The sequence below is a fragment of the Littorina saxatilis genome, linkage group LG3, assembly GCF_037325665.1.
Source record: "Littorina saxatilis isolate snail1 linkage group LG3, US_GU_Lsax_2.0, whole genome shotgun sequence".
Taxonomy (NCBI): domain Eukaryota; kingdom Metazoa; phylum Mollusca; class Gastropoda; order Littorinimorpha; family Littorinidae; genus Littorina; species Littorina saxatilis.
The window spans coordinates 20,364,911-20,377,088 of record NC_090247.1 but is presented as its reverse complement, the minus strand read 5'-3'; the positions used below and the strand labels follow the sequence as shown (position 1 = coordinate 20,377,088).

General features: G+C 42.4%; 2 protein-coding genes across 3 annotated transcripts in view; both read right to left on the bottom strand.

The window, feature by feature from the left end:
* LOC138961846 (EF-hand calcium-binding domain-containing protein 6-like) overlaps window positions 1-3,377 on the bottom strand; it is a 53,239-nt gene extending 49,862 nt beyond the window's left edge. The window contains exons 1-2 of the mRNA XM_070333518.1: window positions 3,213-3,377; window positions 690-836 (exon numbers count right to left, since the gene is read on the bottom strand). Coding sequence (XP_070189619.1) covers window positions 690-828 — 139 coding nt within the window. The 5' untranslated portion in view covers window positions 829-836; window positions 3,213-3,377. The remainder of the gene's footprint in view (window positions 1-689; window positions 837-3,212) is intronic.
* A 1,388-nt stretch (window positions 3,378-4,765) lies between these two features.
* LOC138961850 (glycoprotein endo-alpha-1,2-mannosidase-like) lies at window positions 4,766-12,119 on the bottom strand. Of its 2 annotated transcripts, none has more exons than XM_070333524.1 (4): window positions 11,984-12,119; window positions 10,383-11,259; window positions 9,403-9,512; window positions 4,766-6,442 (listed from the first exon to the last, which is right to left on the bottom strand). In XM_070333524.1, the coding sequence occupies exons 2-4, from the start codon at window positions 10,918-10,920 to the stop codon at window positions 5,753-5,755; spliced, it is 1,338 nt and encodes a 445-aa protein (XP_070189625.1). In that variant the 5' UTR covers window positions 10,921-11,259; window positions 11,984-12,119; the 3' UTR covers window positions 4,766-5,752. The 2 variants fall into 2 exon arrangements, with proteins under 2 accessions (XP_070189625.1, XP_070189624.1); XM_070333523.1 differs by having other exon boundaries at window positions 11,925-12,061.
* Between the last annotated feature and the right edge of the window lie 59 nt (window positions 12,120-12,178).

Sequence of the window (12,178 nt, the reverse complement as noted above, 5' to 3'; positions counted from 1 at the left end):
CCCATTTTAAGACCTTTGTTCATTAGCCCTGTATTTTTACCCCCATTTTAAGACCTTTGTTCATTAGCCCTGTATTTTCACCCCCATTTTAAGACCTTTGTTCATTAGCCCTGTATTTTTACCCCCATTTTAAGACCTTTGTTCATTAGCCCTGTATTTTTACCCCCATTTTAAGACCTTTGTTCATTAGCCCTGTATTTTTACCCCCATTTTCAGACCTTTGTTCATTAGCCCTGTATTTTTACCCCCATTTTCAGACCTTTGTTCATTAGCCCTGTATTTTTACCCCCATTTTAAGACCTTTGTTCATTAGCCCTGTATTTTTACCCCCATTTTAAGACCTTTGTTCATTAGCCCTGTATTTTTACCCCCATTTTAAGACCTTTGTTCATTAGCCCTGTATTTTTACCCCCATTTTAAGACCTTTGTTCATTAGCCCTGTATTTTTACCCCCATTTTAAGACCTTTGTTCATTAGCCCTGTATTTTTACCCCCATTTTAAGACCTTTGTTCATTAGCCCTGTATTTTTACCCCCATTTTAAGACCTTTGTTCATTAGCCCTGTATTTTTACCCCCATTTTAAGACTCCCTCCTTAATAAGACCTGATTTTCTCAGATTTTTGGTTTCCATTGTACCATTCATTTCAAAGCAATGACAAGATACATGCGCAGCACTGTGTGTACTTACTGTTAGAAGAGATTCTTCCACCACGTGAGGAGGCGAAGGAGCGTACAGGAGAGATGTTTTCCCGCGTTCTCAGCATGGGACGTGCGGTGAACTGAACGCCCTGGGTGTCTGGCAGCAGGCCCGCCATCGCTGACGCCATCTTGCCGTCTGCAGAATACACACACTTGTCAAGACTCACGATGTTCAGACATGAGAATAAAAAACCGTTACAATTAAGGAGGAAATACGTTTTGCCAAATCTTCTACGTCTAACAACAAAATATCAGTTTTCCTTAATCCCTGATGTAAGAGAAGAAGGGAAAATTATCTACACAAGGAGTTTTGCTTTCAAAATCAATTTAATGTGCTGCTGTAGTATTTGGTTCTAATGATTGGATAGCGCTTTGAGCAGGTTTAAACCCTGGATACATGCACTTTATAAATATTATGCATTATCATTATTATTTTCCAAAAAGTCATGAGCACCTAGAGCGGTTCAAAAGGAGGAAGATTCTCATGCATGGATGTTGGCAAAAGGCAAGGTAAGATTAAGAAGACAGAGCACAACTGTTAACCTTCTTCTAAAGTATTTTATGCATATTATTGTGTGCATACAGATAAACAGAACTTGGACAAACACACTCACACACAAACACACAAACACACTCACACACAAACACACTCACACACAAACACACTCACACACAAACACACTCACACACAAACACACTCACACACAAACACACTCACACACAAACACACTCACACACACACGCAAACCTGAACATACAGAGTATTAAAACAACATATATGTCTGTACATGTATCAAGATTTTAACACAGGTCTAGAATCTTACTTGGGTTCTTTCGTTTTCAAAATAATTTTTTTTTAAACCAGCCTTGCATACACATTCAAAATTAAGATCAAAAACTTTCTTTTACAAAAAATTATTTAGGTTATTCAGCCATACACCGTTATTCAGCCAGCCACCGTAGCAGCCCTACCGGCCACTCCGGCCATGGCCGGACCAGTTTTTTGTTAAAAAAAAAAAATCGTCTTCATAAGCTTCAGCGCTGTGTTAGGAGGAAGGAGGGGTCGTGACTTAGATCGCACAATGACAGCGTTAAGCGAGAAATTGTCACTAATAGTTGAGGAGAACATAATGGCCAGGGACCGTACCTTTTTATTTTTTTTATGGCCGGACCACTTTTAGGAGCTGTGCTACGGCACTGCTTAGTTAAGATCGTTGTGAAAGAATCCCTTCAGCATCAGTAGAAACTGAGCTTCAATAAAACAAAAATGTCTGCAAATTAACGGTATGCAAAAAATGGAAACGCTAAACCCTACCATACGTACAAAGATCAGAGTGCACTTTGTGACACACGCTTTATTTCAGTCAGTGTACTTAAACTGCTCTCTGTGGCACACAAGCCCATGTTCTAGAACACTACAGCTTTATTATGCAAAGAGGTGTGAAGTACCACCCAAAAAAGACGGAAACAAAGAACAGTTTTATTGGACACGCACGACCATTTCTAGCACTGAGGTGGTTACCCCTTTTTTCACACTGCCCAATATATAGCGTCTGAATAGGCTCCACAGTATAATTACACACGCATACATGATACTTTAATACTGGAGTCTGTGAGTCTTTGTTTGTTTCAATAAGTCTGATGAAAACATAATGACACACATAACATGAGAAACCCAAGGAACAGAGACGCACTAAGACAATCTTACATGTGTGTGTGTGTGTGTGTGTGTGTGTGTGTGTGTGTGTGTGTGTGTGTGTGTATGCCTTTGTGTATGCCTTTGTGTGTTTGTGTGAGAGAGAGAGATAGTCTGTGTGTTTGTGTGTGTGTGTGTGTGTGTGTGTGAGAGAGAGAGAGAGAGTTTTTAAAAATGTTAGGATATTAATCAAAGAAGTAATAAAAACAAACAACTAACCAACAAAACAAACAAAAATAAACATAAAATAGTATTCTCAAAACAGAGAGAGAGAGAGAGAGAGAGAGAGACAGAGAGACAGAGAGAGAGAGAGAGAACTACCCACCCATACTGAATTTACCAGATCCACTCAGAAAAATATAATCTCAACTCCTTAACCACAATGCATTCCTAGACATTACTTGTAAAAAAAATAAATCTATCTCAGCCACCAAAAACAAACACAGCTTACCTAGCAACTGTTTTGAATTTGTTTAGTGACCTTAGCCGGTGTCACCGTGTCCAGTCGAAACTGACCAACCGCTAACAAGAATGGTACACCACTTTTGGTTCAAATGCTAGGACTACCCAAATCCTCTTCCAAAATGTATTAAATAATCAAACCCACCACCAGCCTCCTGATCTTATAGCCTCTGTCATTAGGGACAGATCAAACACGGAATTGCTCTTTCCAATTTCATCAACTTTAAATCAATAATAATCACACCCGTCAAGTCGGAATGACTCGATATCTCACCAGCGTTAACACACATCTCAACAGGGGAGGGCAAAAATCCATGCAACTTTAATTCGCACATATCTCATCAAATCACCCACCTGTTGATTACGACGCCTCGGTCTCCTTAGCGAAATGGTGCAGGCGCGAGGAAGGCTATGATTAATTCATTAGGGCGCGTGCCAGATACTCAATTCGCCATGTTCAATAACACCGAATAGTGTCCGAGCGTTGAGCGAGACGCGTTGCCATGTGCCGCGACTCTGTTGTCAATGGATAGCGCGACACCATTGCAAGGGACGCTACTCGTGTGTGTTTTTTTCTCTGGCGCGAGATAACTCCAGAAGCAGACGATCTTTTTGGAACTTGAACTAGACAACATTATTACACTAGGATAGTAGCGTTAGGTTGGTGTTTGAGTTGAGATGAGGTTTCAAAATTGAAGCAAAACAACCAGAACATTTTCTGTGGGGGAAGAATGAGTCTAAAAAGCCGAAATGGAACATGAATGCCACTCTCAGTCTCAGAATACGCATTGAAAGCTGTCTGTGGCAACTACACTAAAGCAGATTTACATGTTCTGTACTGTGTGCAGTTTGCGTGCGCGCGCGTGTTTTTTTCATGTGACATGCGGGTGTGAATAAATAATGTTTATAATTGTGATGTTACTACATGTATGTGTAAAGTAGGAATGAAACATCGTTTTGCAGAAATAATAAGTCTGCGAGTGTTATTCTTGCTCTGAACAAGCTCCATTTAATTTCATTTAATGTGCCTACATATGCTCCGCTTATGATATCTTCCATTTGACTACTCCGAAATATTCAGATCCCTAGTAGCTGTTCCATGAAGAGCAGAAACCAATTAACAGTCATTGCCTCTGCATCATTCATAAGCAAAGGCTACAAATAAAATAATTTTAAAAGTTCAAAGTGTTGTGATAGTCTAATTTATTTCTGAAGTTCACACAAAGTCTTTCAATGATCTGTGAGATCCATATTTTAAATGTCCATCATACAGAACATTATTCAAACAGACATACCTGCTTCTTACTGTCTCCATTTATTGGATGAAACCAACCAAAACACATCTTTCTTTCTTTCTTTATTTGGTGTTTAACATCGTTTTCAACCACGAAGGTTATATCGCGACGGGGAAAAGGGTGGAGATGGGATAGAGCCACTTGTTAATTGTTTCTTGTTCACAAAAGCACTAATAAAAAAATTGCTCCAGGGGCTTGCAACGTAGTACCCAAAACACATCATTTTAATTTATTTTTTCCAGATTTGTTTCTGAAAAAGCTTGCAATCAGCCATTTGAACGTGTGTTTGTGTGTGTGCATGGCTATGAGCTTCTTCTTCTTCTGCGTTCGTGGGCTAAAACTCCCACGTACACTCGTGTTTTTGCACGAGTGGAATTTTACGTGTATGGCCGTTTTTACCCCGCCATTTAGGCAGCCATACGCGGCTTTCGAAGGAATGGCTATGAGCAAAAAGAATGTTTAAAAAACACTACAATAAACAACATTAAAACAGTTCTTATCCAGTTTATTTTAATCTGGTTTGTTCTGCACAACAAATTTGACAGACTTTCATGGAAACTAGAGACGTATCAACAAGTAACTAGTAAGACAAAACATTTTTCAGTCAGTAAATTTGTTCATAATAATTTAATATGAAGCTATGACACAGTGTCTACAATCAAACTTGTTCTCTCACTATTCAGTGAAGAGATGAAATGGGCTTATGGGTAGAACTGGGGATCGTGGGAAGAGGGAGGGGGGGAGTTCGGGGGGAATGGGGGTTATTAATTTGAACACCTGAAACAAAGAAGATCAATCTGCATATCTTAGTCTGAAACAAAGCCTAAGGCTAACGCAATAAGAGAGAAAAGTATCAAGCCGCTTTGATGAGATGAAATCTAAAGGCAACATGCTTTACTAAGGCAGAGATCAGCATGATTCAGTTCATCAACAATCACATGATTCACAATCAGACATTATTCAAAATATAAGCAGATGAATGTCCAAATAATAAGCTGCAAAATAAATACATGTAGCTACTGTATGCAAAGCAAAAAAATGCACCAAAAGCGCAATTCAGTATTCTTAGCACCAGAAGCCTCTGAACCAATCAGTTCAAATCATCTCCGTGTTTCATCACAGCAAACACAACAAATATGTTAGAACGTATCTAGGTACACAGATTTTGTTTGGAGACAAACATAATACTGACGTTAAACAAAAATCACAGTACTTCATTAATGCCGCGCGCACACACACACACACACACACTCTCATAATCTGAACATACATTTCTGAGTAAATTCATTTCAAAATGGTAACATTTTGTTTAAACTGAAGTCAAAGCTCAGAATAAGTGTTGGAGAAAACCTGAAATACAGGTAACAAAGGCTACGAATCATCACAAAAATATAATTGAAATTAAATATGTTGGAGTTTGGAATGAATTGGAATCACAGACAATAAAGGGAAACAAAACCTTAATGATAATGAGCAAAGAATTCCAGATTTCTTCTCTAACTTGTCCAAGCTCTGCTTCAGTGAATCATTATGCAAGTAAAAAATCAACCAAAGAAACAGTCCAACATTGTTCTTCTCAGTCTTTCTAACCTATTCTTGCTACTTTGCAAATTTATCCACGTACTCTTTCAACATGTGAAGGTAAAAGTCTGGATTTCTTGGAGCGTAGTCTTCGTACTTGAACCCGCTGATTGTCTTTGGCACAGCAGCCTCAATCTGGGTCCCCTCGTGCCATTCGTTGAAAGAGGTCACGGAGACCACACCCACCTTCGCATCCAACGCTGACTGTAACGCCTGACGGAAGTACTGCCCCTGAAGACGTTTTCTCGTTGTTAACGCATTCCATGGCCGAACGCGTGTGTCTACATAACCAGGGCCCACGCTGGGTACAAACAAAAGTTGATTCTTTCTGGCAAAATCTGCAATGGCTTTCCAGTTTGACCATGAACTTCCCCTTGTGAATCCGTTTGCAGCAAAGTAGGTGTAGAAACCATCAAACCCCGCAGTAAGCAGCCTGTGTTCGTCTTCGTTGTTGAGGTACAGGCCGAGAAAAATACCGTCATAGTCCGTTCCACGGAGACTGTGTCGTCCTTCTGGCTTGAGAGCCTGCGCCCAGGAGGCAGAGTCTACCTGGTACGAATCGTAAATGTAGAACACGGGCAGGTGTCTCCCACCTACCTGTCTCCTGTACAACCCTGGGTGCTTCCCGTACGTGTTGACCACATACTTCACGTGCTGCTTCAGTGTCTCTCCGCTTCTGTTCTTGTAGGGCTCAATGTGAATAGCAACCTGCACAGACAGGAGTGAAGGGTCAGTGTGTAATGCTGTGTGCTTAGATGACAGGATCTTGTAAGGCTCTCTACGTATTGCAACCTGCACAGACAGGAGTAAAGGGTCAGTGTGTAATGCTGTGTGCTTAGATGACAGGATCTTGTAAGGCTCTCTACGTATTGCAACCTGCACAGACAGGAGTGAAGGCTCAATGTGTAATGCTGTATGTCTAGATGAAAGCCGCCTAATGACTGATTGCATTTAAAGATTTCCACTTGAAAAAAAATCCATCTCTTTCATTTCTATTACATGTATTGTGTTCTGCATATTCTGCTTGCTGGAGTCATGCAGACACAGTCTAAAAATAAAAGAAAGAAGTCCTTAATATACGTCATTTGTAGTGATTGGCTTCAAACAACTGACCACATGACATTACTTAAACTGAGACCACAATACTTCCTCAGGTAACCTTTCACACTTACGCAGGAAAAATGATCTCAGAAGAAACAAAGGGATGTAACTTAAGCACTCTAGTGAATATACCGTAAAGTACCTTGTAAGCGCCCACACCCCCTGTGCACCAATTCCGACCCAAAGTAGGGGGTGGGCGCTTACTAGGTACTACACCCTATGCACGAGCAATTTTCAGTAAGAAATGTGATCTTTGATCACTTTGTAATCATATCTTCTTTCTTTTTTCATCTTTCATTGTTTTTCTTGTTCGTATTGTCATTAGAAGAGCTTGGGGAGACAAATGTCGTCGCATCCTTTTCTTGTCTGCAGAGGTGCCGCTGTCGGCCGCACTGTGTCTCTGTTTCCATTGAACAAGGGGTACGTCTTCTGGATATGGGCAGCAGTCTATTTTACTTGGCCAAAGACTGTTTTCGGCACAGAGAGAGAGAGAGAGAGAGAGTGACAGAGAGAGAGCGAGAGGAGGGGGAGTATTGTGTGTGTGTGTGTGTGTGTGTGTGTGTGTGTGTGTGTGTGTGTGTGTGTGTGTGTGTGTGTTTCCATTGGCGTTATTATCCAAATAGTCAAGAGCTGACAGCTTAAATGCAACGGTGTACGATTTGATCCGCGGCATCTTGTAATCATTGACTTGCAGGCGTTTAGATCCAAGGCTTGCAGACACACGTGATAGGGGTTTGCAAGAAAGGGAAATCATTCACAAAACTAGCAGATTAAGTGCGGAATTTTTATTTCCCCTGATTTCAATGGTGTAAAGTGGGGGGTGGGCGCTTACAAGGTACTATACCCTATGCACGGTTTTGGACTAAAAGTGGGGGGTGGGCGCTTACTCGATACTGGGCGCTTACAAGGTACTTTACGGTATACATATACAACATGAGCAAATGATTGTTATGCAGAACTAATCTCATGGCACCTGAGAAAATATCAGGCATTTAAATGAACAAGCGATTTTCATACACCGGAATATGAAGAGGTCGTACATTTCTGCGCACACCACTTGTCAACAACGTATACCCGAAATCGGCTCCTGTGATGTACACCACAACATTCTTCTTCTTCTTCTTGCGTTCGCCGTCACACCATCAGTTTAGTCTGCGAGACGAATGACGTCGTGGCTTCCAGGTCTTGTCTGCTCCCATAGAGTTTGGTGCGGAGAGGGACTGATGCTGGCACACCACAACAAACACCAAGTGGAAATCCAGATCCAGATTAAGGTCTTTGAACGACAAGCGCAATGGCCTAGTGGATAAGACGCCAGCCTCCTGTGCGGAAGGTCGCATGTTCAAATCCAGGCGGCGCCTGTTGGGCAATGGGTGGATTTGTTTCCGATCTCTAAGGTCAACTTGTGTGCAGACCACCGGCCCCCGTAGCGCAGTGGTTAACGCATCGGGCTGCGGGCCGGGAGGTCGTGGGTTCGAATCCCATCAGGGTCATGAGGGTTTTTCGGCTCCTACCCAGAGTGGAAGTGCTATGGTTCCTATGGGGAGGCTGGGATCACACAGCCGAGTGTCATTCACTTTAACGAATGCGACTTTGAGGGTGCTCAGGTTCTGTATACCTGACCAACACCGCAGGTGCGGCAGTTCTCGAGCCTGGTTGACGCCAGGATATATTATGACAGTAAGCGTAGTAGAGTGCTGCCCTGTCACGTAGTCTCAAACCAAAATTGGAAATCCAAAGCATCATTATAATCATCCTCATCTCATTAATCATCCAAAATATAAATTGTCCCTGCTCTTGTGGCCCTTCATGCCCGGAGCTCTCATGGTGACATTGGTCTCAGTGTTCCTGTTCGATCCTTCCCTGAATAGTAGTTCTGCTGTCAGTCTTCAACGTGTGACGTTCTGGGGGGTCGACGGAGGGACGTGGTGGCGGTCTGCTCTCTGGAGGGGACGCTCACTCAGTCTGGCTCCGCGACTAAAAGTCAATGTCGTTTGTAGGGGGCATAGTAGGTAGTGGGCTGCGTCCGTTAGCTCGGGACAGACCCACTACTGAACACCGTCGAAGTGACTCAGCAGAAGTGCAGTGTCATCTTCCGAGGGTAGCCTACCGCAGCGACCCGACATCCCCCCCCCCGGAGCGTCTGTAAAATCGACAAGTCTGGCAGCGGAACGAAATTCAGAGGTGGTTGGAGCAGCGAGTGCAGGGACGGGGCGGTGTGAGAGCACAACGGGACAAAGGAACAGGTGTAAAGACACACAAAAAAACAACAAAAAAAACCTTGTGTGCAGACCTGCTGGGGCATTATCCACCTTCGCGTGTACACGCAAGCACAAGACCAAGTGCGCACAGAAAAGATCCTGTCATCCATGTCAGAATTCGGTGGGTTATAGAAACACTGAAATACCCTGCATACCTCCCCCGAATGCAGCAAATGGCTGCCTAAATGGTGGAGTAAAATCGGTAAAAACCCGCTCGTGTAAAATACATGTGTACGTGGGAGTGTCAGCCCCTGAACGCAAAAGAAGAAGAAGGTCTTTGAACAGCCTGTACAGTTATCCACTTACTTTGACGCCATGTTTGTCGGCTTTGTCCAAGATAAGAGGAATGAGGCTGTCAAAAGGCTTGCCATTCTCATCGGCCTGGCCAGGAGGATACCACGACACTACAATCACACCTGCAATACATTTTCACAACTGAAATGTGAATATTTCATCCCTCCCTCTTTAACTTAGCTTTAAAGTAATTTAATATTTCAGTTCTCAAGCATGAACTTAATTTTGAAGGTGTCATGATTTCAGTTAATCCTGGAAAACTGGGGGCAAAAAATGTTTGATTCAAAGCTAACACTTGTTGTCTACCACACAAGATATAAAAACTTACAAACACACAACAACAACATTTTTTAGATAAGAAAAAGAAGCCTTAATTGTCAACTTTGTGTGCATTTTATGTAGTAGGAAGACAAAGAAACAACATTCTTTAGACTTTCTTTCTTTATTTGGTGTTTAACGTCGTTTTCAACCGTTCAAGGTTATATCGCGACGGGGAAAGGGGGGGGATGGGATAGAGCCACTTGTTAATTGTTTCTTGTTCACAAAAGCACTAATCAAAAAATTGCTCCAGGGGCTTGCAACGTAGTACAATATATGACCTTACTGGGAGAATGCAAGTTTCCAGTACAAAGGACTAAACATTTCTTACATACTGCTTGACTAAATCTTTACAAACATTGACTATATTCTATACAAGAAACACTTAACAAGGGTAAAAGGAGAAACAGAATCTGTTAGTCGCCTCTTACGACATGCTGGGGAGCATCGGGTAAATTCTTCCCCCTAACCCGCGGGGGGAATTCTTTAGACTATGATGCCTCAAGAAAGTACACACTTACTGCATAGCGTATACACATCTTTTGCACGGGTACGCACACACACACACACACACACACACACACACAAGTAATTATACTGCATAGCACACGCCCATCTTTTTCACGCACACACGTACACACACACACCCAACAATAACAGAACTATCCTCTCACCAGCTCCTGAGGACTGGACTTGCGCCATGTGTTTGTCCACAGTGTCAGGGTCTGCAGAGCTGTAGGGACCCAGCGCTGGGTAGAAATTGGCACCGATGTCGTCAGGGGGCACGTGCACACCCAGCGGCCACTTACGCATCTCCTCCTTGCGCCAGTGGGGAAGGTATTGATGGTTCCAGTGAACGTATCTGCCGTCCGTTTCCGGGTTTCCATACCAAGGGTAATAGAACAGGTGAACATTGTAGTTCAGAGCTGAGTCCTTGCTAGACTCAACCAGTTTAGAACCAGTCAGCTTATCATCTCTTCTGTTGTCAGTTTTCAAAGTAGCAGCCTCTTGAAGTTTGCTGGTCAATTCCAAATTCTGTGATGGCCTTTCCTCGAAGAGTTTTGCACTGTTCTGCCCTTTGCGAACGTGTAGCAGATCCCGCTCTGACAAAAAGTAGATGATGACGCTGACAACAGATGTCACACAGACGATGAAAAGAAACATCAGGTAGCGCCGGACACTGGGAGGCATTGGTTTAAAACCACGCGCCATTTCACATCCTGCTTCCCATCATCAGCAGAGCGCATGGAGGGGACGGACATCGGCTGGCTTCAGTGATGAAAAGTCTGATTCCTCCATCACTCATCCCTGCAGCTAACTACAATCCAGACTGCGCAAGAATGACAGGTTTGCAAATTTAATGTGGATGGATTAACACAATCCGTAGCTATTCATGCAGTCACTGTCATCTGAGGCCTGTGAAATCAGTGGCTTTAAGTTTGATGTCTGGACTGGTTTATAACGCACAGGTCAGTTCTCAGAAACTGCATCGATTAGATTCCCAAAATGTGACTGCAGAGCTAGGGAATTCTTTTTCTTGAAGATGGTGGCCTGAAGATTATAAATCATGAACCAGATGTAAAACAACAATGAGCTCACACAAAACACTCTCCTCCTCTGTCCTCAAAGGACAAAAATAAAATGTTATTCCAACACAAAAGTGTGTCAAAATAAGTACTGCTTAGAAACACACCAATCAAACAATACTGTCCAAACAATATGCACACATGGTAACAATCTTAACATAAAAACATGTGAAACGTTGGTGGTTTGAAACACCGTCCACTAACCCTCCCCATCCCTGGCACTGGAAACTTGCCAGTCTAAGAATGCAGAAGCACTTAATTGTGAATAGCATGCATTTTTGTAATGTACTGTCTTGTGAGATAAATCAAAACTTCTTATCCAGTCTCTAAGTTGAACATCTCGAAATCTGTGATCAATTACTCCCTGTAGTTACACTGACTTACATTACAAATACATGTACAAGCTGGTTTTCTCAGGTGGAAATAAATCACAGTGGGCAAACTGCTGGTGGAACCAAATTTGATAAAAGCTTGATTAGATGGGAATGAACACGATCGGGTGCGCGCGCGAGTGTGTGTGTGCAAGTGTGTGTGTTGTTTGTGATCTAGAAAATCAACTTTCGCTTTCAATTCAGTCAAGATTTATGTCGCCCGCATGCAGTAGCAAACTTAAAGAGGTAGCAAACTTACTTGAGTTCAACAGTCACTAATCGAAAAAAAAGTGAACGAAAAGGGGGACCTGTGCACACCTCTCATTCTTAATATCTTAAGAATAAAAGAGGACAAAAGCAGCAACCAAGGAGATTTCCCCACGTTGAAAATCACGCGCCTCATCGAAAACATGGACTGGAAATTGCTGCCAATTCATAGGTTTTCCAAATACAACAATGCACCACATACATGAGGAGACAGTGACTTCTAAAATCTTAAACAATTAAAATGCT